Below are 23,205 nucleotides of genomic sequence, written 5' to 3' on the forward strand. Positions count from 1 at the left end.
ATTACAGTTTCTCATGACAGCATGTCCAAAAGAGGAGTCAGAAGAAATGGTAAAATGAACTTAAAATATCAATACTACAGAATTGTAGTGGCCACTAAATGAGGGCTAACCGATCAGAACGTGCTGTTCAGTATTGTGGCCACTGATTGGCTCAGCATAAGGCAGACATTTTTTTTAACATTTAGAGGGCTCTGATAATGTTAAAAAGACGTATTTAGAAAGGTGTAAACCGTTTTTTAAAACCGCAAAAAGGTAATGAGCTACGAACATGATAAATTTATGATTAAAAATACTATTTCTCGGAAATTCATTACCTACGGACACGTGTAAGCAGTTAAGATTTTGATACATTTTACATGGGAACAATTTGTAAAGCATTACATGTATTTATCGGTACTAAAGAGCAGTGGTTCTTAACCTTTTTTTCAGTGATGTACCCCCTGTGAACATTTTTTTAATTCAAGTACCCCCTAATCAGAGCAAAGCATTTTTGGTTGAAAAAAAGAGATAAATAAGTAAAATACAGCACTATGTCATCAGTTTCTGATTTATTAAATTGTATAACAGTGCAAAATATTGCTCATTTGTAGTGGTCTTTCTTGAACTATTTGGAAAAAAATATATAAAAATAACTATGAACTTGTTGAAAAATAAACAAGTGATTCAATTATAAATACTGTAAATATTTCTACACATAGAAGTAATCATCAACTTAAAGTGCCCTCTTTGGGGATTGTAATAGAGATCCATCTGGATTGATGAACTTAATTCTAAACATTTCTTCACAAAAAAAGAAATCTTTGACATCAATATTTATGGAACATGTCCAAAAACAATCTAGCTGTCAACACTGAATATTGCATTGTTGTATTTTTTTTCACAGTTAATGAACTTGCATTCATATTTTGTTGAAGTATTATTCAATGAATTTATTTTTACAGGATTTTTGAATTGTTGCTATTTTTAGAATATTTAAAAAAAATCTCACGTACCCCTTGGCATACCTTCAAGTACCCCCAGGGGTACGCGTACCCCCATTTGAGAACCACTGCTATAGAGAACTGATCGACTAATCGAATATTTCTTGGGGTAATTTAATGAATATGTGTATTAGGTTTTTTTTTAAGTATCAATGCGACTCCCAACTGGGTAAGGGGTAGAAAATGGATGGATGGATGGATGGATGGATGGATGGATGGATGGATGGATGGATGGATGGAGGCATTCTCACACATACGTCCAAAGAACAATAATTCAAATGAGATAAATAATTGTTTGACATTTACAAGTGTGTATTGGAAGTTGAAAAATTATAAGAGACTTAAAAACAACAATTAGGCAAAACAAAAAAAATGCTTGTTTATATAATGTGATGAATATGTAATAATGTAACAGCATAGTTTTAAATGTTACAATGGGTTTTTATGTGTGCCTCACCTGCAGCTGACTCTGTCTCCATCGCTCCTTCCTCCTCTGCCTCCTTCTCAGACATTTTATCCTTTTTCTCTCTCTTCTGCTCATCCTCCTCTCCCCGACCAACGACACCAGCGGTGTCGGGGTCAAAGGTGGGCTCATCGCGTCAATCCCCCCACTTGCCCCCGCCTCCTCCTCATCCACCTCCTCCTCACATGACCACCCTGTCCTCTGCACTTCCAGCCAGAAAGGATCAGGGTCTCTGCCAGGACAGCTGCGGGGGTCCACTGCATGTGTCCTGGATGACAAGAGTCTCTGAGGGGTCGCTGGAGTGGATCTGGCTTGGACAGAGGCTTGTGGTTTCACGTTGGTGGCGGAGCTTCCTCTTGGCTCGTTGTTCGATCCCTCCGCCTCAGAGCTCGACAGACTCGCCATGCTTTCTCCTGATGCATTCCCAATAGTCTCGATGCTGATGGGCCTTCTGACGAGCGCCCCTCTGTCCTCTTGTTCTCTCGTCTTAACTTGTCTTGTGACTCTGTGGACTTTCCGTCCCGGCATTGGGGGTCTCACCAGCTTCTCCACACTACAATCCCCGCTGGCCCCAGCCTGGGAGCTCATGGCCGCAACCTTCAGGCCCGCTTGCCGGTTCTCCCCCTTTTCATCCTCACTCCTTTCTACGCGTGTGATGCTTTAATGTGATTTGGGAGTTTCGAGGGACTGTTCCAGTGAGCGGGAGGTCAACCCGGCAGCTCCATTCGACCCCCACCCAAAACCGCACCAGTAAAAGCCCCCTGGGACATTCCATGCTATGTGAAACAAAAAAGAAAAGGCCCACCGGCCCCACCGTTTCACAATAGATGACAATAGCATGAGGCCCGGCCATGGTTATTTGTGTCAGAAGAGTGCAGTATGTAAAATGAACAAACTAGATCAGTGGTTCTTAACCTGGGTTCGATCGAACCCTAGGGGTTCGGTGAGTCGGCATCAGGGGTTCGGCGGAGGTCAAAACACAACCTTCTACCTATCGGCGTATTACGGATACGGCAACAGCAGAAGTCACATTGATTTGCCGGTGTGTAATTTGTTGAGTTTATGCACTGTGTCGGTTTTGTTATTTGAGAAAGGTGATGTTCATACACGGTTCATTTTGTGCACCAGTAAAAAAACATGGTAACACTTTAGTATGGGAACATATTCACCATTAATTAGTGGCTTATTAACATGCAAATTAGTAACATATTGGCTCTTAACTAGTCATCATTAAGTACCTATTAATGCCTTATTCAGCATGGCCTCATTATAACCGTAACCCTCTAACCCTAACCCTAACCCAGGGGTCGGGAACCTTTTTGGCTGAGAGAGCCAAGAAAGCCAAATATTTCAAAATGTATTTCCGTGAGAGCCATATAATATTTTTTAACACTGAATACAACTAAATGCGTGCATTTTTAAGTAAGACCAACATTTTTAGAGTATAGTAAGTTTCTTCCATCCATCCATTTTCTACCGCTTATTCCCTTTCGGGGTCGCGGGGGGCGCTGGCGCCTATCTCAGCTACAATCGGGCGGAAGGCAGGGTACACCCTGGACAAGTCGCCACCTCATCACAGGGCCAACACAGATAGACAGACAACATTCACACTCACATTCACACACTAGGGCCAATTTAGTGTTGCCAATCAACCTATCCCCAGGTGCATGTCTTTGGAGGTGGGAGGAAGCCGGAGTACCCGGAGGGAACCCACGCATTCACGGGGAGAACATGCAAACTCCACACAGAAAGATCTCAAGCCTGGATTTGAACCCAGGACTGCAGGAACTTCGTATTGTGAGGCAGACGCACTAACCCCTCTGCCACCGTGAAGCCAGTAAGTTTCTTATTCTTTGTAATAAAATTGTTATTCTAAAAGTTAACCAATAATAAGTATAATACTTCTTACCATTAATGCGACATCTTGAACAGGTGCGATAGAAAACGGATGGTTGGATTAAAATGCATGAGAATGTTTTATAATTTGAAGGTTATTTTTAACACTGTGATTACCAGCGGAATTATTAATTACTTATCGTGTTAAGCAATGTCAGCTAAGATTTATCTGATAGCCAGATACAATCATCAAAAGAGCCGCATCCGGCTCTAGAGCCATGGGTTCCCTACCCCTGCCCTAACCAAATAACTCCAAATTAAGTCTGTGTTACTTAGAATATGTTCTCCATACGAAAGTGGTACCAAAAACACTTAACTTTGTCTTGAATCTAAAAAAAAAAAACATTTTATTTTTCACTAAGAAGGGTTCGGTGAATGCGCATATAAAACTAATGGGGTTCGGTATACCTCCAACAGGGTTAAGAACCACTGAACTAGATCCTGCATGTAAACTCAAACCATGCTTGGCTAAATAAAGAAATTCAAATGTGTGTACAACTTAATTAAGACATGGAGTTCAAAGTTACAACACGAAGCGTTTACCAATTTCTTATCAACAGTTGTTGTTTATTAAGCCCGGCCGAAATAGGGTGCAATGCTGTCTGTGAACAGCAGATGGCAGCAGCTGCCCTCACTCCCTTCCTATTGGCGCTGTCCCAGGTCCTGAAACCACCCTTATTTTCCCACCCCTTTATTTAACGCCCTTTTACTTCAATCCAACCTTGTCCAATTTCGGCACATTTGAATATTACATTTTAGTACTACTCGCAATTAAACCCATTTTCGACCTACACGTCACGTCTTGTGGCGCTTTGGAAAAAATAATAATAATAAATCCACTAAAGAAGTATGTTTTGAGAGTGAGAGAAGCAGCCACTATTGGGGTGAGGGGAATAAATGAGAGAAAGAGGAGAGGGAAGCCTTTTAAAAGTGTGGGAGCGACCTCCACGCAGTCTGACGCGTTTAGACGCTGCCGCTATAAAAAATCCTCCGCGTCGTTACCGAGCTCAGATTGACTCCAAACACCAGTGGGCGCGCACGGCTGTCAACTCACACATGATCACGTGCACGCATGTACAGCGTGCGCACACACACACACACACACACACACATGCACTCACACACGCGCGCACGCGCACACACCCGGCGTGCGTCATGCGTCCTGAAAGTAGCTCGCTTCCTCGGCTGGAGCGCGTCAAGACGCACACGATGAGCTCCTTCGGCGGCAGCGGCTGAGGGGCTGCCCAGCCCGCCTCTCCACCCCTGCATGCCCTCCCCGCACCGCCCCGGGAAAGTTGCACACCAACTATGGATTACCTCACCGCCACGGGCAACCACAGCAACGCCACCGGGGGCTACCCTCCAGGGGTGGAGGTGGTCGCGGACTGGCTGGGCTCCGACAACGGCACCGGTTCTGCGGGGTTCTCCCCCCACATGGAGCTGGGCTATCAGGTGCTCACCTCCCTGCTCCTGGGGGCCCTCATCTTGTGCTCCGTGTTCGGCAACGCGTGCGTGGTGGCCGCCATCGCCCTGGAGAGGTCCCTCCAGAATGTGGCCAACTACCTGATCGGATCCCTGGCCGTGACAGACCTCATGGTGTCGGTGCTGGTGCTGCCCATGGCGGCCCTGTACCAGGTTCTGAACAAGTGGACTCTGGGCCAGGGCATCTGCGACTTGTTTATCTCCCTGGACGTGTTGTGCTGCACGTCCTCCATCCTGCACCTGTGCGCCATCGCGCTGGACCGCTACTGGGCCATCACGGACCCCATAGACTATGTCAACAAGCGCACCCCGAGGAGAGCCGCGATCCTCATCAGCGTCACCTGGCTGGTGGGCTTCTCCATCTCCATCCCGCCCATGCTGGGGTGGAGAAGCGCAGAAGACCGCGCTGACCCGGACGCGTGCATCATCAGCCAGGACCCGGGCTACACCATCTACTCCACCTTCGGGGCGTTCTACATCCCCCTCATCCTCATGTTGGTCCTCTACGGGCGGATCTTCAAGGCGGCTCGCTTTCGGATTCGGAAGACGGTGAGGAAAGAGAAAGTGAAAGCCGACAGGTGCTTGACTTTGTCCCCGGCGGCGCTCCACAAGAGCGTGGAGGCAACCAGGCCGTGCGTAAACGGCGCCGTGCAGTTCGGCGACGAGGGCGAGTCCCTGGAGGTGGTGGAGGTGAGCAGCTCCAAGAGCCACCTGGCCCTGCCCAACACGCCGCAGTCGTCGTCGCACGAAAACCTCAACGAGAGGAACTCTGGGGCCAAGCGCAAGTTGGCCCTGGCGCGGGAGCGCAAGACGGTGAAGACGCTGGGCATCATCATGGGCACCTTCATCTTCTGCTGGCTGCCCTTCTTCATCGTGGCCCTGGTGCTGCCTTTCTGCGCCGAGAGCTGCTTCATGCCGGACTGGCTGGGCGCCGTCATCAACTGGCTGGGCTACTCCAACTCCCTGCTCAACCCCATCATCTACGCCTACTTCAACAAGGACTTCCAAAGTGCTTTCAAGAAGATACTCAAGTGCAAATTCCACAGGCCGTGAGCGTGGCGCCACGGCATTAGGTACACCTGGCAGAGCGTTGTCTGTCAGGCTTGACGAGGCGATTATCGCTGGCGTGGCATCACATGTTGCGCGTTGACATGTGATGTCAAACGTTTGTTTACGCAGCGCAGCTCCCCCTGCAGGTGCCTTGTTGAACTTGCAGGTACAGAGGGACACACGTTTGACAGAGAGGTAATCATTTTTTTTTTTACTTTCTTTAATTTTTACTTTGGGTAATATGTTTTTCATTCAATACTGCTCAATTCTTGTATTTTTTTTCCAGTAACTCTTTAGTATGGGGAACAAAGACTTAATTAAGAAAGTTAAAGTTTAAAGTTAAAAAGTTAAAGTACCAATGACAGTCACACACACACAATAGGTGTGGTGAAATTTGTCCTCTGCATTTGACCCATCCCCTTGTTCACCCCCTGGGAGGTGAGAGAGCAGCGGTGAAAGAGGTAAACAAAAATATGACATGCAACTTTTGACACAGGTGCATGCATGTCCTATACTCAACAACACCCGTGCTCACATAACCAGCAACACCCTCATCTCAGCAGAATCATTTTTGGTGATTTAACCCCCAATTCCAACCCTTGATGCTGAGTGACAAGCAGGGATGTAATGGGTCGCAATTTTATAGACTTTGATATGACTCAGCCGGGGTTTTGAACTCACAACCTACCGATCTCAGGGCGGACACGCTAACCACTAGGCCACTGAGTAAGGGGAGAGTTATTTGGACACTAGGGGAACATATTGTAAAAAACAAAGACTTAATTTAGAGTTATGGCCATGCAGAATAAGGTATTATTTATTACTATATATATATATATATATATATATACATATATATATATATATATATATCCATCCATCCATTTTCTACCGCTTATTCCCTTTCGGGGTTGCGGGGGGCGCTGGCGCCTATCTCAGCTATATATATATATATATAGATATATATATATACATATATATATCTATATATATATACATATATATATACATATATATATATATATATATATATATATATATATACATATATATATATATATATATATATATATATATATATGTATATATATATATCTATATATATATATATATATATATATATATGTATATATATATATATATATATATATATATATATGTATATATATATATGTATATATATATATTTATGTATATATATATATATATACATATATACATATATATATATATATATATATATATATATATATATATATATATATATATATATATATATATATATATATATATATATGGGGGCTTCACGGTGGCAGAGGGGTTAGTGCGTCTGCCTCACAATACGAAGGTCCTGAGTAGTCAGGGTTCAATCCCGGGCTCGGGACCTTTCTGTGTGGAGTTTGCATGTCCTTCCCACCTCCAAAGACATGCACATGAGGATAGGTTGATTGGCAACACTAAATTGGCCCTAGTGTGTGAATGTGAGTGTGAATGTTGTCTGTCTATCTGTGTTGGCGACTTGTCCAGGGTGTACCCCGCCTTCCACCCGATTGTAACTGAGATAGGCACCCACGCCCCCTGTGACCCCAAAAGGAATAAGCAGTAGAACATGGATGGATATAGATATAGATATAGATATAGATATATATAATTATTATTATAGCATTACTTACTTAAGTACTACAGTACTTAGAAATGTCCAATTAAGAGCCAATATGTTACTAATTTGCATGTTAATAATTAATGGTGAATATGTGTTCCCCATACTAAAGTGTTACCATTTTTTCTTTACTGCATTTTATATTTTATTTAAAAGATGTATTGCAGTGGTTCTCAAACTTTTTTTCCACCAAGTACCACCTCAGAAAACACTCAAAAGTAATATTTTAATGACAGTTATTAAAATACAGTAGCGTAGCAAGCCTAAATATTAATTAAAAACAAGGCAGATGATAGAAGTATATTAAATATGTTTGGCCACTGTTACATTACAGCCAATTTGAACAGTAACACTGTCTTTGACTATAGGACAACAAAACACTGTACTTAAATACGGAATCAAATATTTGGCATACCACAGTGATTTAATACTGATTTATACTGATATAATACTGTTGAAGAGGTATGAACCAATAAATAATTGCTTTTATTTGACCACAGTAGTCCCTCACTATTTTCATTTTCATTTTCAATCTATGATTGTACAACTGTTTGTTTATTTTGTTGTCCATTGACCGAAGAACAATAATAAACTATTAATTGGTTTTGTACATAATTGCAATATAGGAATTCCCGCAAGTAGGAATCATTCATTTTAAATTGAATATTTTCATAGTTGGAGTACCTGTTTATAACCATCCAAATAATATCTATATATATATATATATATATATATATATATATATATATATATATATATATATATATATATATATATATATATATATATATATATATATATATATATGTATGTATGTATTTTTATTTATTTATGATGTGAGTTTTCTAGCTCCAATCCAATGGTTCTCAATCTTTCTTTTTCTTTCCTTTTATTTTTTTTTACCAAGAACCACCTCAGTAAACACTTGGCTCTCCAAGTACCAACCTACTGACCAACTTTGTAATACAAACGCATAGTAGGCCTAAGTATTAATTAAAAACGAGGCAGAGTTTGTTTCTTTTTATATATTTTTGGCCACTGTACCATTTGAGACAATTTGAACAGTAACACCGTCTCTGAATATGAAATTAAATTAAATTAAATTATTTTATCTCCGTCATATAATCAACCAGTGTGTGTGAGCTATTAAACAGCACAGATTATGCGTATTAACAATCATAGACATACACACAACAAGAAAAGAATGACCGAAAAAGGAAATGGCTGAAGCCATGACTTACATTTCCCTATCCTATACATTCACTGAAAATTATTATTTTTATTTCTATTTTTATTTCTTTTCACTGAAAATACACAGAAAATTAGATTGCCTGGAACATTAACATAGGACAAGAAAACACTGTGACTAAATAACGAATCAGATCTTTGGTGTGCCACGTGTGCCACAGTTTCACTGATTAAATACTGATATAATACTGTTGGAGCGGTATGAACCAATACATACTATTTTTTTTTTTTTTTTTTTTAACACAGTAGCCCCTCATTTATTGCTATTAATTGATTCCGTTCATGACTGCAATATAGAAATTCCCTCAAGTAGGAATAATAAATTATAAATCAATATCTTCATCGTTAAAATACAACAACCCTGTTTATAACCAACCTAATAAGTTTTTTTTTTTACATTATGAAAGCTTTCTAGACATGACATAACACCCTTTAGTCAACTTTGCACTCTTTTAATCCAATATAACATTGTTTCCCTAAAAAAAGAACCACCTCAGAAAACACATTGCTCTCCGAGTATTAACAGACTGACCAACATTGTAATACAAATGCTTAATAGGCCTAAGTATTAATTAAAAACAAGGCAGAGGTTTTATTTAAGAAGTATATTTAATATTTTTGGCCACTGTAACATTACACACAATGCATACCCATGATCAACAATGATACTCTATATACAGCACATATTTACACATTTCTTTGGCATACCACCAGTGGTACACATACCACAGTGTGATTATCACTGCAATATTTATTTATATATGAATATATATATATATATATATATATATATATATATATATATATATATATATATATATATATATATATTAGGGCTGGGCAACGATTAAAAATTTTAATCAAAGCTAATCGCATTATTTCTCGGATTAATCACGATTAAGTGCATTGTACACGCAAAGCCCAATAATGAATTCAAAAGTAGTGTGTAATGCACCTTTATTGGAATATTCTCTCACATGAACAAAAGCGCCAAAACATTTGTTGTGCAAACACAATTTAAATCAGTCCTTGTTAAACAGTAGCAGTTAAATAGCATATTTTATGAAAATCAACTCAAAAAATGTAAATACAAACATTTAAGCTTATTGCCACTGCCAGGGTATTTAAGTTATCCTGTTTGTTATGGAAAATAAATATAATCTACATACAAATCTCTGAGCCACAATCATAACATCTGAACAGGCAATTTCTGAGGTAACAGCAGAAACATTTTTTTTATCAGGAATCTTATGTTTGAAAAACCTATATTATAGGTAGTGGGCTGTTTTAGGGAATTTTTGATCAAATTATCCATAGTAGCAATATTAATAATGTTGTGTTTATTCTGCCTAGTGCACTTAAAATAATTATGACCATATCTAGGAATTGATATGATGGGAATTTTCCGATTGTTTGCTTGGTTCTTTGATAAACTGAACGCATCATATACATGGTACTATATTGTGATGTTATGAGCCAGGGAAAAAAAGAACTACCCTACCCAGCATGCAACAGGAGTGAGGAGCATGCACGGTAGCCCGGTATAGGTTGTGTGTCGCCATGACGGCATCTTGTATGTTGTGATATGCACGCTCTGAAAGCAAACGTTAAGAACTCAGCCAACACTCCTGGTCTGCATGATTCATAAATAGACAGACAACACATATACTCCGCTGCTTCACAGGCCGCTGGATGTAGCCGGCAAAGTATTCCCATGCTAGCTAGCCGGTCTAGCAAGCACGCGTCATTCAGTCCAAAACGGCCCAATCTATCCACATTCAGAATTGTCTGGCGGTCGTAAGTGATCCCGGAGTGACCACGCTGTAAGCCAGCCATGAAATTTGCAGAATTGTCCGGTATTTTTGCCAAATGTTCCATCTTTACCAAGAGCCCCTCGACCCCGAAGCCCATCCGGGCGACGCCATCTTTTTAAGAAAAGGCGTTAACAAAATAAAAGTATGAAAACAACATACGCAAATGTGCGATAAAATAATTGTCGGCGTTAATAGATTGATGAGTTAACTCGTAATTAACGCATTAATTTGCCCACCCCTAATATATATATATATATATATATATATATATTCTGATTCAATCAGTGGCCACAATACTGATCAGTTTGGTCTCATCTAGTGGCCATGCTTTAAAAATGTTCATTATAAATTCACTGCAAATTTTCCGGCTCATAACTGCATTACCTAACAGTGGCATGTATAATATTTTACTGTGAAATAAAAGGGTATGACAATTCTTAGAGTCACTTGTTGTGATGTTACAGTTAGTTTTGATTACGGAACTTTATTGTAAAAAAAATGCTTTAAAATTGGTAAATTTTTTACTGTGCAGTATTGATAGTTTTAGTTTATTTGGTCATTTTATGCTTGGAAATGCTCAATTTAGTCCTACCACGTGATGACGTGGTGAGGAACGATTGTATCCGGAAAAACAAAACATAACACATATCAATGATTTATTTGATGCCATTCATTTCAATGTAATAATTCAACCTTCATTTGGCTTTTTACTTTGTGTCCTTTGTGATGGGTTCCATGCCTGCAGGTGTACCTAGTAAAGTGTCCACTGAGCTTTCATATTGAAGGAATCAGCCACACGTTGGAAGTTCCTAAAAAGAACAAAAAGGACATGTTAACTGACTGTATGGAGAGCAAAAGACTATGACAATAACAATGCACATACTTGAACTCAAGCTCGGTCCATGTGCTATGTGTGTGCGTCTCCCAGGCCTCCGCTGCCAACCAACCACAACTAATTGTGCCAGCTCGCAGCTTCGTGTCGTGCCCACTGTGTGTGTTGTATGCGACCAGCAGTCAGCGTTGACGTATGCTCAATCCATGCATTTTTTTTCCAGGTGGGGTGGAGTGTGGGGGGTTGGTCATCATGAGCTTTGTAGCACTGAATCAACAATAAAAAAAAAGCAGTCCAAATCAGTCTGCAAGCTGATTGTGTGTGAGGAAAAACAAGGAGGAATGAGCCAGAAGAAGAAATGCAGGGCTGGTTATCAACGTCATGTATCTTCATATGCATTACAGGGCATTCATCTTGTACAGTACTGCTGGGGGGGTGCAGAGTCACTTATCATGCTGGTGATCAGGTTATCAGCGTGTCTGAAGCTTGTCTGCAAATAGACACAAACAAAGCACAGGCCGTGCGGTATGAGGGGCCGTTAGGGACATTATTCAAAATTACCTCTTACATACACTACTGAAATGCTCTCACATTAATAACTGAAATGTTTTTTCCTCTCACACACACTACTGAAACACTCTTTTACACACTACTGAAATGCTCTCACATAAACAACTGACATATTTTCTCTCACACACACTATTAAAACACTCTTAGACACACTACTGAAATGCTCTCACATAAACAACTGAAATGTTTTTCTCTCACACGCACTACTGAAACACTATTATACACACTACTGAAACACTCTTATACACTACTGAAATGCTCTCACATAAACAACTGAATTTTTTTTATTTCACACACTACTGAAACACTCTTATACACACTACTGAAACACTTTTATACACACTAGTGAAATGCTCTCACATAAACAACTGACAATTTTTTCTTTCACACACACTACTGAAACACTCTTATATACACGACTGAAACACTCTTATACACACTACTGAAACACTCTTATACACACTACTGAAATGCTCTCACATAAACAACTGAATGTTTTTCTCTCACACACAATACTGAAACACTCTCAAACACACTACTGAAATGCTCTCACATAAACAACTGAAATGTTTTTCTCTCACACACACTACTAAAACACTATTATTCACACTACTGAAATACTCTTATACACACTACTGAAATGCTCTCACATAAACAACTGAACTATTTTTCTCTCACACACACACTACTGGAACACTCTTATACACACTACTGAAATGCTCTCACATTAACAACTGAAATCTTTTTCTCACACACACACACACACACACACACACAACTGAAACACTCTTTTACACAATACCAAAACACTCTTACATACACTACTGAAATGCTCCCACATAAACAATTGAAATGTTTTTCTTACACACACACTACTGAAACATTCTTTTACACACTACCGAAACACTCTAACATACACTACTGAAATGCTCTTACATAAACAACTACAATGTTTTTTTTCTCTCACACACCCTACTGAAACACTGCTGTACACACTACTGAAATGCTCTCACATAAACAACTGAAATCTTTTTCTCACACACACACACACAACTGAAACACTCTTACATACACTACTGAAATGCTCTCACATAAACATCTAAAATATTTTTCTCTCACACACCCTACTGAAACACTCTCATAAACACTACTGATTTGTTTTCTCTCACTTACACACACACACCTGGAATTATTTGTCACTAGTGATTGTCACCAGCGCCCCCCCGCGACCCTTAAGAGAATAAGCGTTAGGAAATGGATGGATGGATAGTATGTATTAACGGATTTCACCTGTGTATGAGCTTTTTACACGTGCATGTGAGAGACAACAATTTCAGTAGTATGTGTGCAAGGATTTCAGTTGTTTATGTGAGAGCATTTCAGTACAGAGTGTATGTGAGAGGTAACTCTGAATAATGTTCCTAACAGCCCCTCATAGGACGGCATGCGGGTAACACGCACACAGATTTGCATTGGTTTTGATAAGCCACAATATTAGGGACGTCTGCACAGTCAAGTGAGCGCTTATGCAACAGTTGTGTCAAACTAGTTGACACAGTCAGAGAGAATGTATCCTTTATAGGGAACATATTTAGTCATCTGCATGCAAATTGTGAAAGGTCCTAGTTAAACATAATTCAATACATTTGCAGCCAGTTGAAAATATTCTTATGAATGGAGTCATTTAAAAGGTCATCCAGCCTTTTTCTGCTGTTCATCCGGTTACAAATAAAAAACAAAAAAAAGAAAAAAAATATATATATGTATAAATACAAAATATGATTTAAATGGCACAAATAAAGCATCATTCTGTAAAAAAAAGTAGGGTGTGACAGCCTCTTATGTCCAACAGTACTTGTGGACCAGCCAGGACACCTCTTGAGCAATCTCAGAAGTAGCGTTTTCCATCCATCCATTTTTCTACCGCTTGTCCCTTTTGGGGTTGCGGTGGGTGCTGGTGCCTATCTCAGCTGCATTCGGGCGGAAGGCGGCGTACACCCTGGACAAGTCGCCACCCTATCGCAGATGTAAACAGTTAAGATTTTTGAATAAGTTTAAAAATATAAACTTTTAAGTCGTTTAACAAGCTGAACAATGCGCTACTGTATTTTATTATTGCAGGCGTGCAGCTCGGCATCACATAATTTGGTAAACATAAACAGCTGTCAGTATGATGCAATGCAAACTACAACCACAATAATAATCCACACTGAGCAATAATTATTCTTGAAAAAGGTGTGGATCTAATTAGGTGTTCCTAATGTTGTGTCCTGTGTGTGGCCTCATATGTGGATGATAATGAAGTCACAGTATATGCAGTAAAACCTCTCACGTCAACCCCGGGTACAAATCTACTTAGAGTGGATGAAAAGATTAATACAAAAAATGGAGAACGGGGAAAAAAAAAAAAAAGTGTTAAGAAGGAGCCCACCCACTGAGAGCTGCTCGACCGACAAGGCGGGGTGGCTCCTTGGCTGGTCGTCATGGCAACTTATCAAAGCCAAGGCATCAGGGGTCAGGGAGAGGCGGGGACAGACGGGAACACCAGGCGGCATCGCAAAGTAGAGACGACACCTGTGGCATACAAAAATAATGATGCGCTACAGACGGAACTGATGATGTCCTACAGTACATAACACTGCAATAAATGATGCACACTTTTATTGACACTGTCACAGACAATTTTATTACACAATATCTTTGCTAAAGTGCCTGTCCTTTGCACAGCATCACCCCAGGAGGGACACGTGGTAGAAAATTAATGGATGGATGGGCAATTTATATATTTACTTGTAACCTATACGTGCTACAAAGCAATGCAATATATATATATATATAAGAGGTGTTATGGGCTAGGAACAGAAGACTAGTTTCAACTCATAGAGAGAGACAGAGCTTGAATTGTAGTTTGGTTGACACCGTGTATTAGAGAATTAGTGATGGACAGCAGATAAATACACACACACACACACACACACACACACACACACACACACACACACACACACACACACACACACACACACACACACACACACAATGAGTTGAATGGCCATTCAACATGATAAAAATTTTAAGAGAAAAAACACAAGTACTATATACATGTATACAATTCCATTTAACTAATCAGTCTCTGGATCTTGTTTAAATATCAGTTCAGATAATACCGGTAGTTCTTGGAAAAAAAAAAGATGGCAGTATAGTCCATGTGCTGCAGGTAAAGTGATGATTGTAAAGGGTTGGCTCGAGAGCCTCCTACCAGCTCAGACAGAGCAGGTGGTGAGGTTCCTGGCTGGAATCTTCCAAACTTGATCCTTGGACTAGGTGATTATTTTCCTTAGCTCGCTATCAAAAAGAGAAGCCTGGCCTGTGTAAGAGCCAGAACCATTCTTATAAATCCATGTGTACACAAATCTTCATTAAATAACACAAAAATGCGTTATCTAGTATTCATAATATATTATCTAACAATATACCATCACATATTCATAATATATTATTCAATATTATATTATCAAGTATTCATAATAAATATTTGATAATTTCTAGTTCTTTCCTCAATATTGTACAATATAAATCAATAAACAACAGAATCACAATATGCAATAAAATGCTAAAATAACCATTAGCAGCATAATTATGACCTATACAAAGCAGTCAGTGCACTAAATGTGCTTATTATCTAAACACATAAAAGTACATTCAATACACAAATGTGATCATTAGTTTAAGTCATAAAGCTTTTATATGGACGATTGAAAATATGCCACAAAGACTGTTGCAATGAAGAAAGATGAATGCTTAAAGTGCAATTGTCATAAATATGGACTCACCAATTGAGCTTCTACAGTCAAACACAGCTTAATGACAAAGAATCTGGCGCTGGAAGTCGGCTCTATAAAGTTACAAAATAGGCATGTAGTTTAAAAAACAGTCAGCACAATATTTCAGGTGAAAACAAGGTTTAAAGCCTACCTCGAGCCGAAATGCAATCCATCTCTCATGTCCTGTCTCCTGGCTACTTCCTGCTATCAGATTATAAACACCACTAATTGGACCGCGGCGGTCACGTGACAAGGGAGGAGTGCGCCGAGTTGCCAAAGATTAACTAGAGCAAGAGCATACCTGTCACTTTCGGCTACCGATATATACCTACAGCTGATTGGACTGTGGCAGTCACGTGACTAGGAAGTGTGCAAAGAGTAAATAGAAAGACAAGAGCCTAATAGTCTCCGCAAATGTATTTGACACATGTGTTACACCCATCTCCTGGTTGGAGTTGCTTATTTGCTCAACTGCAGAGAGTATCAAACATATTATTATTATTAGAGTGATGGCATTAATTAGCAAACATGCTTTTAAAGTATATATTTGTTTCTCCTACAAATAAAGTAGATCAAAATAAATTATCCATCCATCCATCCATCCATCCATCCATTTTCTACCGCTTATTAAATATAATACTATGATAAAATAGCAATCGGCACACTCTAGTATTAATCATTTAATCATATAGTTACATGTAATTATTTATTTAAATATGTACTTTATTTCCTATATACTGTATATAATTGCCTTTTATTTATTATTATTATCCATCCATTTTCTACCGCTTATTCCCTTTTTGGGGTCGCGGGGGGCGCTGGCGCCTATCTCAGCTACAATCGGGCGGAAGGCGGCGTACACCCTGGACAAGTCGCCATCTCATCGCAGGGCCAACACAGATAGACAGACAACATTCACACTCACATTCACACACTAGGGCCGATTTAGTGTTGCCAATCAACCTATCCCCAGGTGCATGTCTTTGGAAGTGGGAGGAAGCCGGAGTACCCGGAGGGAACCCACGTATAATAAATAAAATAAAATCCCCATACACAGTATATATATATATATATATATATATATATATATATATATATATATATATATATATATATATATATATATATATATATATATATATATATAGTATATATATATTGGGGGTGTGGGAAAAAATCGATTCGAATATGAATCGCGATTCTCACGTTGTCATTTTAAAAAAAATCTAATTTTTTATTTAATTTATTTTAAACAATACACAGCAATACCATAACAATGCAATCCAATTCCAAAACCAAACCTGACCCAGCAACACTCAGAACTGCAATAAACAGAGCAATTGAGAGGAGACACAAACACGACACAGAACAAACCAAAAGTAGTGAAACAAAAATGAATATTATCAACAACAGTATTAATATTAGTTATAATTTCAGCATAGCAGTGATTAATAATCCCTCATTGACATTATCATTAGACATTTATAAAAATAATAAAAAAGAACAATAGTGTCACAGTGGCTTACACTTGCATCGCATCTCATAAGCTTGACAACACACTGTTTCCAATGTTTTCACAAAGATAAAATAAGTCATGTTTTTGGTTTGTTTAATAGTTAAAACAAATTTACCTTATTGCAATCAGTTGATAAAACATTGTCCTTTACAATTATGAAAGTTTTTTTTTAAAGTCTACTACTCTGCTAGCATGTCAGCAGACTGGGGTAGATCCTGCTGAAATCCTATGTATTGAATGAATACAGAATCGTTTTGAATCTTAAAAATATCGTTTTTGAATCGAGAATTGCGTTGAATCGAAAAAATCGATTTATAATCGAATCGCGACCCCAAGAATCGATATTGAATCGAATCTTGGGACACCCATAGATTCGCAGCCCTAATATTTACAATATATAACAATTACATAATACAAAAATGATTGTCGATAAGGCTACCTTATGGGAATATCAGGTTTAAAGTGCAGTCTGTCAGGTAATCGATCCCAAAGATTTCAATTACCGTCCATTTCTCATCATAAAAAAAACAGCCCAGCAATTAAACCCTCGAGATGTTATACCTGCGAAAATAATGCTGGAGGTTATTGACACCATTGGTCCAGGCCTTGTTCTCCTTATTAACAGCTTCTTCAGGCTGGGTATTGTCTCCACTGCCCTGCAGCATGCTGTTGGCAGAAACAACTCTAAAAAAAACATTACCTAGACCAGGGGTCACCAACGCGGTGCCCGCGGGCACCAGGTAGCCCGTAAGGACCAGATGAGTAGCCCGCTGGCCTGTTCTAAAAATAGCTCAAATAGCAGCACTTACCAGTGAGCTGCCTCTATTTTTCAAATGTTATTTATTTTCTAGCAAGCTGGTCTCGCTTTGCTCAACATTTTTAATTCTAAGAGAGACAAAACTCAAATAGAATTCGAAAATCTAAGAAAATATTTTAAAGACTTGTTCTTTACTTGATTAAATAAATTCATTTATGTTTTTACTTTGCTTCTTATAACTTTCAGAGAGACCGTTTTAGAGAAAAAATACAACCTTAAAAATTATTTTAGGATTTTTAAACACATATACCTTTTTACCTTTTAAATTCATTCCTCTTCTTTCCTGACAATTTAAATCAATGTTCAAGTAAATTTATTTTCTTATTGTAAAGAATAATAAATACATTATAATTAAATTCTGAATTTTAGCTTCCGTTTTTTCGACGAAGAATATTTATGAAATATTTCTTCAAACTTATTATGATTAAAATTCCCAAAAAATATTTGTCTTTGTTAGAAATATAGTTTGGTCCAATTTGTTATATATTCTAACAAAGTGCAGATTGGATTTTAACCTATTTAAAACATGTCATAAAAATTCTAAAATTAATCTTAAAAGGAAAAATTACTGATGATGTTCCATAAATTCTTTTTTTAATTTTTTCAAAAAGATTCGAATTAGCTATTTTTTTCTTGTTTTTTTCCAGTTGAATTTAGAATTCTAAAGACTCGAAATATATTTATGAAAATATGTATATTTTTCTATATATATTTATTGTGAGAAATCAATAAGATGATCAGTGTTTCCACAAAGATAAATATCATGAATTATTAATAATAACATAAAGTTAAAGGTAAATTGAGCAAATTGGCTATTTTTGGCAATTTATTTAAGTGTGTATCAAACTGGTAGCCTATCGCATTAATCAGTACCCAAGAAGTAGCTCTTGGTTTCAAAAAGGTTGGTGACTCCTGACCTAGACCCATCCATTCCATCCAAAATCCGTCCAATATCACATCTCCCCTTTCTCTCCATGATCATGGAAAAACTTCAGTTATATCTGTCATTACTGACAAGTTTCAATCAGGATTCAAAAGTCCAAATAACATTATTTTGGCCCTTGACACCAACAAATCTGTTGTGCTAGTCCTTCTGGACCTCACAGGTGCCTTCGACACTGTGGACCATGCAGTTCTCATGTCCCTCCAACGTGGATCTGTGCTAAAATGGTTTTCCTTATACCTCTCCAAAAGGTCCTTTCAGTAATGATTCATGATCTCTACTTTATTCTGGTGTACTCCAAGGTTCAATCCTTGGTGTCTATTCTTTGTTCTCTTTCCATGCTCCCGTTTGGTTCAATCATATCCAAATACAATGTTAACTTCCACTTTTATGCTGATGATGTGCAGCTTTATTTGCCCATTATAAGTGACAAAAATGCACTCCATTCCCTCCATAGCTGTATCAATGACATTAAACTAGCCGGCTCGGTGGACTTGTGGTCAGAGTGTTCGCCCTGAGACTAGAAGGTCGTGAGTTCAAACCCCAGCCGAGTCATACCAAAGAGTATAAAAATGGCACTCAGCATCAAGGGTTGGAATAGGGGGGGTTAAATCACCAAATGATCCCCGAGGGTTGTGCATGCTGCTACTCACTGCTCCCCTCACCTCCCAGGGGGTGAACATGGGAATGGGTCAAATGCAGAGGACACATTTCACCACACCTAGTGAGTGTGCGTGACTATTATTGGAACTTTAACTACGGCTGTCACAGAATTTTCTGCATTTAAATGAGCGCAAAAAAGAGTTCATTGTTTTTAGCCCTGATGCACGTCATCGTGCACGCAGCTTTAGCGCCCCAGCCCTCGCTCCTGCAGCGACCTTAAATTAGAAAAACAAATTAACTCGGTGGTTCGAGCGGGTATTTTTCCAGCTGAGACTTTTGACAAAGGTGAAGCCTTTTCTGCCTAAGGCAGACCGTGAAAAATCCATTCATGCTCTCATCAGCTCTAGACTGGACTAGTGTAATGCCCTCTGTAGTGGACTCAATCAGTCACTCCGCCGCAAGCTCCAGTTAGTACAAAATCTTCACTCATGCTCCAAAACATGTCCATGTTACCCAGGTTCTCTTTAATCTCCATCGGCTCCCAGTCTGTTATAGAATCCATTTTAAAATCCTTCTTTTCGATTTTATGTCCATCAATGGTCTGGCACCAGCATACTTGGCTGATATTTTAACTGTTAGCCACCCACCAATAAATCTGCACTCATCTTTACACACATCTTTAGAAGTACCAAGGACTAGAGTTATGGAACTCCCTCTCACCTGATTTGCGAGCCATCACGGCGCTAGAAGCTTTAAAATCTCAACTAAAAACATAATTATTTAAATTGGCTTTTAACAAACAATTGCCATAATGTATTATTACTTTTTTAATATGCATGGTTTTACTTTATTTGTCATGTGAAGCACTCTGTGCACCATTTTCAGAATCAGAATCCGAAATACCTTATTAATCCCAGAGGAGAAATTAAAATATTCAGCAAAATCCCATTCAAGATCAGAAAAACAATACAGGGAGACAAAACATGATCGCTGACGGGTCTGCCAACTTCCGGCGCCCCTTGCAAAAAAGGTGAGATACAGGTAAACAATGTAGGGGGAATGGGGGGATAAAAAAAATCGGTCCAAGCCTGGGCCCCTAAAGAGGGGTCCAGACTGAGGCCAAGGGAAAAAACAACTCATAGCCATAGGAGACATCCCTCTTACACACATGTAACATCAAAGAACACAAAGGACATTAAAAACATCAAAAGATTTTGATTTTATAAGGTGCTCCACAAAGTAGGGCTGAGTGATATACGAAAAAGTATATCTCGATATATTTTTGCTTAAACTCGATATTCGATATAAATCTCGATATATTTTTTTTCGGTGAAAATATACATTTTTGTGTTTTACCTGCTACATGGCTTATCTGTGTACATTTTTCAATAATTTTTTAGTACTTACTAATTGTTTTTTTCTTAAAGCACAGGCCAGGAGTGGCAACCATAAATCATGAATTATTTATTACAATGTCAATAAAGTTTTTTATTACATTCCAACCTAATTTTTGATTATGGTAGACTACATGTAATATGGAAAATTGTTCATTGAGTGCAACAAGAAAAGCCCAATGTGTTTAATGCCTTTTAATTTTTATTTAACCTTCTATCATTGTTCTTTGAGTGCAATAGGAAACAGTAAACCTACTGTATTGTAAGATTTTCTGTTAAAATAAAGCCGATATCGATATTTTTCGTAGTTCCCTTTATTTAGAAAAATAAAGCCGATATCGATATTTTTCGTAGTTCCCTTTATTTAGAAAAGTATCGAAAATTATCAATATGCATATGTGTATATATATATATATATATATATAATATATATATATATATATATATATATATATATATTATATATATATATATATATATATATATATATATATATATATATATATAGGGCTTCACGGTGGAAGAAGGGTTAGTGCGTCTGCCTCACAATACGAAGGTCCTGCAGTCCTGGGTTCAAATCCAGGCTCGGGATCTTTCTGTGTGGAGTTTGCATGTTCTCCCCGTGAATGCGTGGGTTCCCTCCGGGTACTCCGGCTTCCTCCCACTTCCAAAGACATGCACCTGGGGATAGGTTGATTAGCAACACTAAAATTGGCCCTAGTGTGTGAATGTGAGTGTGAATGTTGTATGTCTATCTGTGTTGGCCATGCGATGAGGTGGCGACTTGTCCAGGGTGTACCCCGCCTTCCGCCCGATTGTAGCTGAGATAGGCGCCAGTGCCCCCCGCGACCCCAAAAAGGGAATAAGCGGTAGGAAATGGATGGATGGATGGATATATATATATATATATATATATATATATATATATACATATATATATATATATATATATATATATATATATATATATATATATATATATATATATATATATATACATATACATATATATATAATTATAAAGATAAGACAATAATTGTCAGGACGTTTGCAGGTCATAATGAAGTCTGAATAGTGTCAGGTTAAGATTTGTTTTTTTGACTTCTAACATTTTATGTTTTCTGACTTTTCTTTTGGGAAAGCTTATCACAGATCATGTAAACTGCATGTGAAAAAAAAAACCCCATAGCCTCAAACAGTGGTCGGCATGATGAATTCTATTTTGTCATTTTCCAGCAAAGAATAAACATTCAGATCATCACATTTGGGTCTCAGTGATGGATTATCATCATTATTGTTATTATCAAAGGGATTAATTGTGCGGGTTTGTAATGTAGGACTGCATTTAATCCCACCCACTGTGGGATTTTTCGTGCAGGTGGTGTCAGAGTGATAATGCAGGATCCTTTCCTTCACCTCCAACATTACATAACTTGCAGGGATTACAGGCTTTGTTTGCCTTGCATTGCCCTCCTCTCCAGTCTTAAAACCATAATAGAATCTGTTTTATATTTAAATATTATGAACATTTTATGAACCTATTTTAAGCCTGTGGTGTTAGACATCCAGCTGCCTCTTCTTCATGATAAAACAAAATTAAATCAAATAGTAAAAAAGGTAGCGTGAATGAGGATACATTTACTTTACTGTTAGAATAATCATGTATATATATCATCACACGACTTTAGTATGCTTAAAGTCCGTACTATAGTTTTTAGCTATTGTACTCAAGTTTGACTTTTGTATCTGTGCAAGGACGAAATTTTTTGTCTGAGGGGTGGCCTCAGCCGCAGAAGTCATCTTTGTTTTAGCCCGCTAACAGCCAAGGATTTCAAGGACCTCAACGCAAATAAGATGACAGCACGCAGGCGAAGCAGAGACAAGAGGAACTCACAAGGCCCCCGCACATTCCGTCACTTATTGTGCGTCCTGGTCCTGCTTTGCATAATATATGTGACCACTGCTTTTAGAGGCAGCCTGAGTGATGTTGACTGTGGAACTCCTGACTAAATAGAGGGTCGCGGGAGCTGAACATTAGAGCGTAGGGCGAGACTGTGACTAAGTGTGCAGCTCCATGCGTTCTCCTCATGAGCTAAATTGAACTCTGTCTCTG

At 38.6% G+C, this 23,205-nt stretch overlaps 2 protein-coding genes and 1 long non-coding RNA gene across 5 annotated transcripts in view; 1 reads left to right on the top strand and 2 right to left on the bottom strand.

Moving 5' to 3' along the window:
- rnf180a (ring finger protein 180a) overlaps positions 1-3,734 on the bottom strand; it is a 29,832-nt gene extending 26,098 nt beyond the window's left edge. The window contains exon 1 of the mRNA XM_061900406.1: positions 1,438-3,734. Coding sequence (XP_061756390.1) covers positions 1,438-2,031 — 594 coding nt within the window. The 5' untranslated portion in view covers positions 2,032-3,734. The remainder of the gene's footprint in view (positions 1-1,437) is intronic.
- Positions 3,735-4,387: 653 nt separating this feature from the next.
- htr1aa (5-hydroxytryptamine (serotonin) receptor 1A a) lies at positions 4,388-6,678 on the top strand. Its single transcript, XM_061919813.1, has one exon. It carries the CDS (start codon positions 4,648-4,650, stop codon positions 5,872-5,874), a length of 1,227 nt encoding a protein of 408 aa, XP_061775797.1. The 5' UTR covers positions 4,388-4,647; the 3' UTR covers positions 5,875-6,678.
- A 4,157-nt stretch (positions 6,679-10,835) lies between these two features.
- On the bottom strand, positions 10,836-14,592 carry LOC133552864 (uncharacterized). Of its 3 annotated transcripts, none has more exons than XR_009806781.1 (3): positions 14,431-14,592; positions 11,477-11,692; positions 10,836-11,402 (listed from the first exon to the last, which is right to left on the bottom strand). It is a non-coding gene; the product is annotated as an uncharacterized LOC133552864 (long non-coding RNA). The 3 variants fall into 3 exon arrangements; XR_009806780.1 differs by having other exon boundaries at positions 14,427-14,592; XR_009806783.1 differs by lacking the exon at positions 14,431-14,592 and adding an exon at positions 11,828-12,255.
- Between the last annotated feature and the right edge of the window lie 8,613 nt (positions 14,593-23,205).

This window comes from Nerophis ophidion, linkage group LG01 (genome assembly GCF_033978795.1).
Source record: "Nerophis ophidion isolate RoL-2023_Sa linkage group LG01, RoL_Noph_v1.0, whole genome shotgun sequence".
Taxonomy (NCBI): Eukaryota; Metazoa; Chordata; class Actinopteri; order Syngnathiformes; family Syngnathidae; genus Nerophis; species Nerophis ophidion.

Coding starts and splice junctions, on each gene's coding strand:
- htr1aa (XM_061919813.1), top strand. CDS start 4,648: ATGGATTACCTCACCGCCACGGGCAACCACAGCAACGCCACCGGGGGC.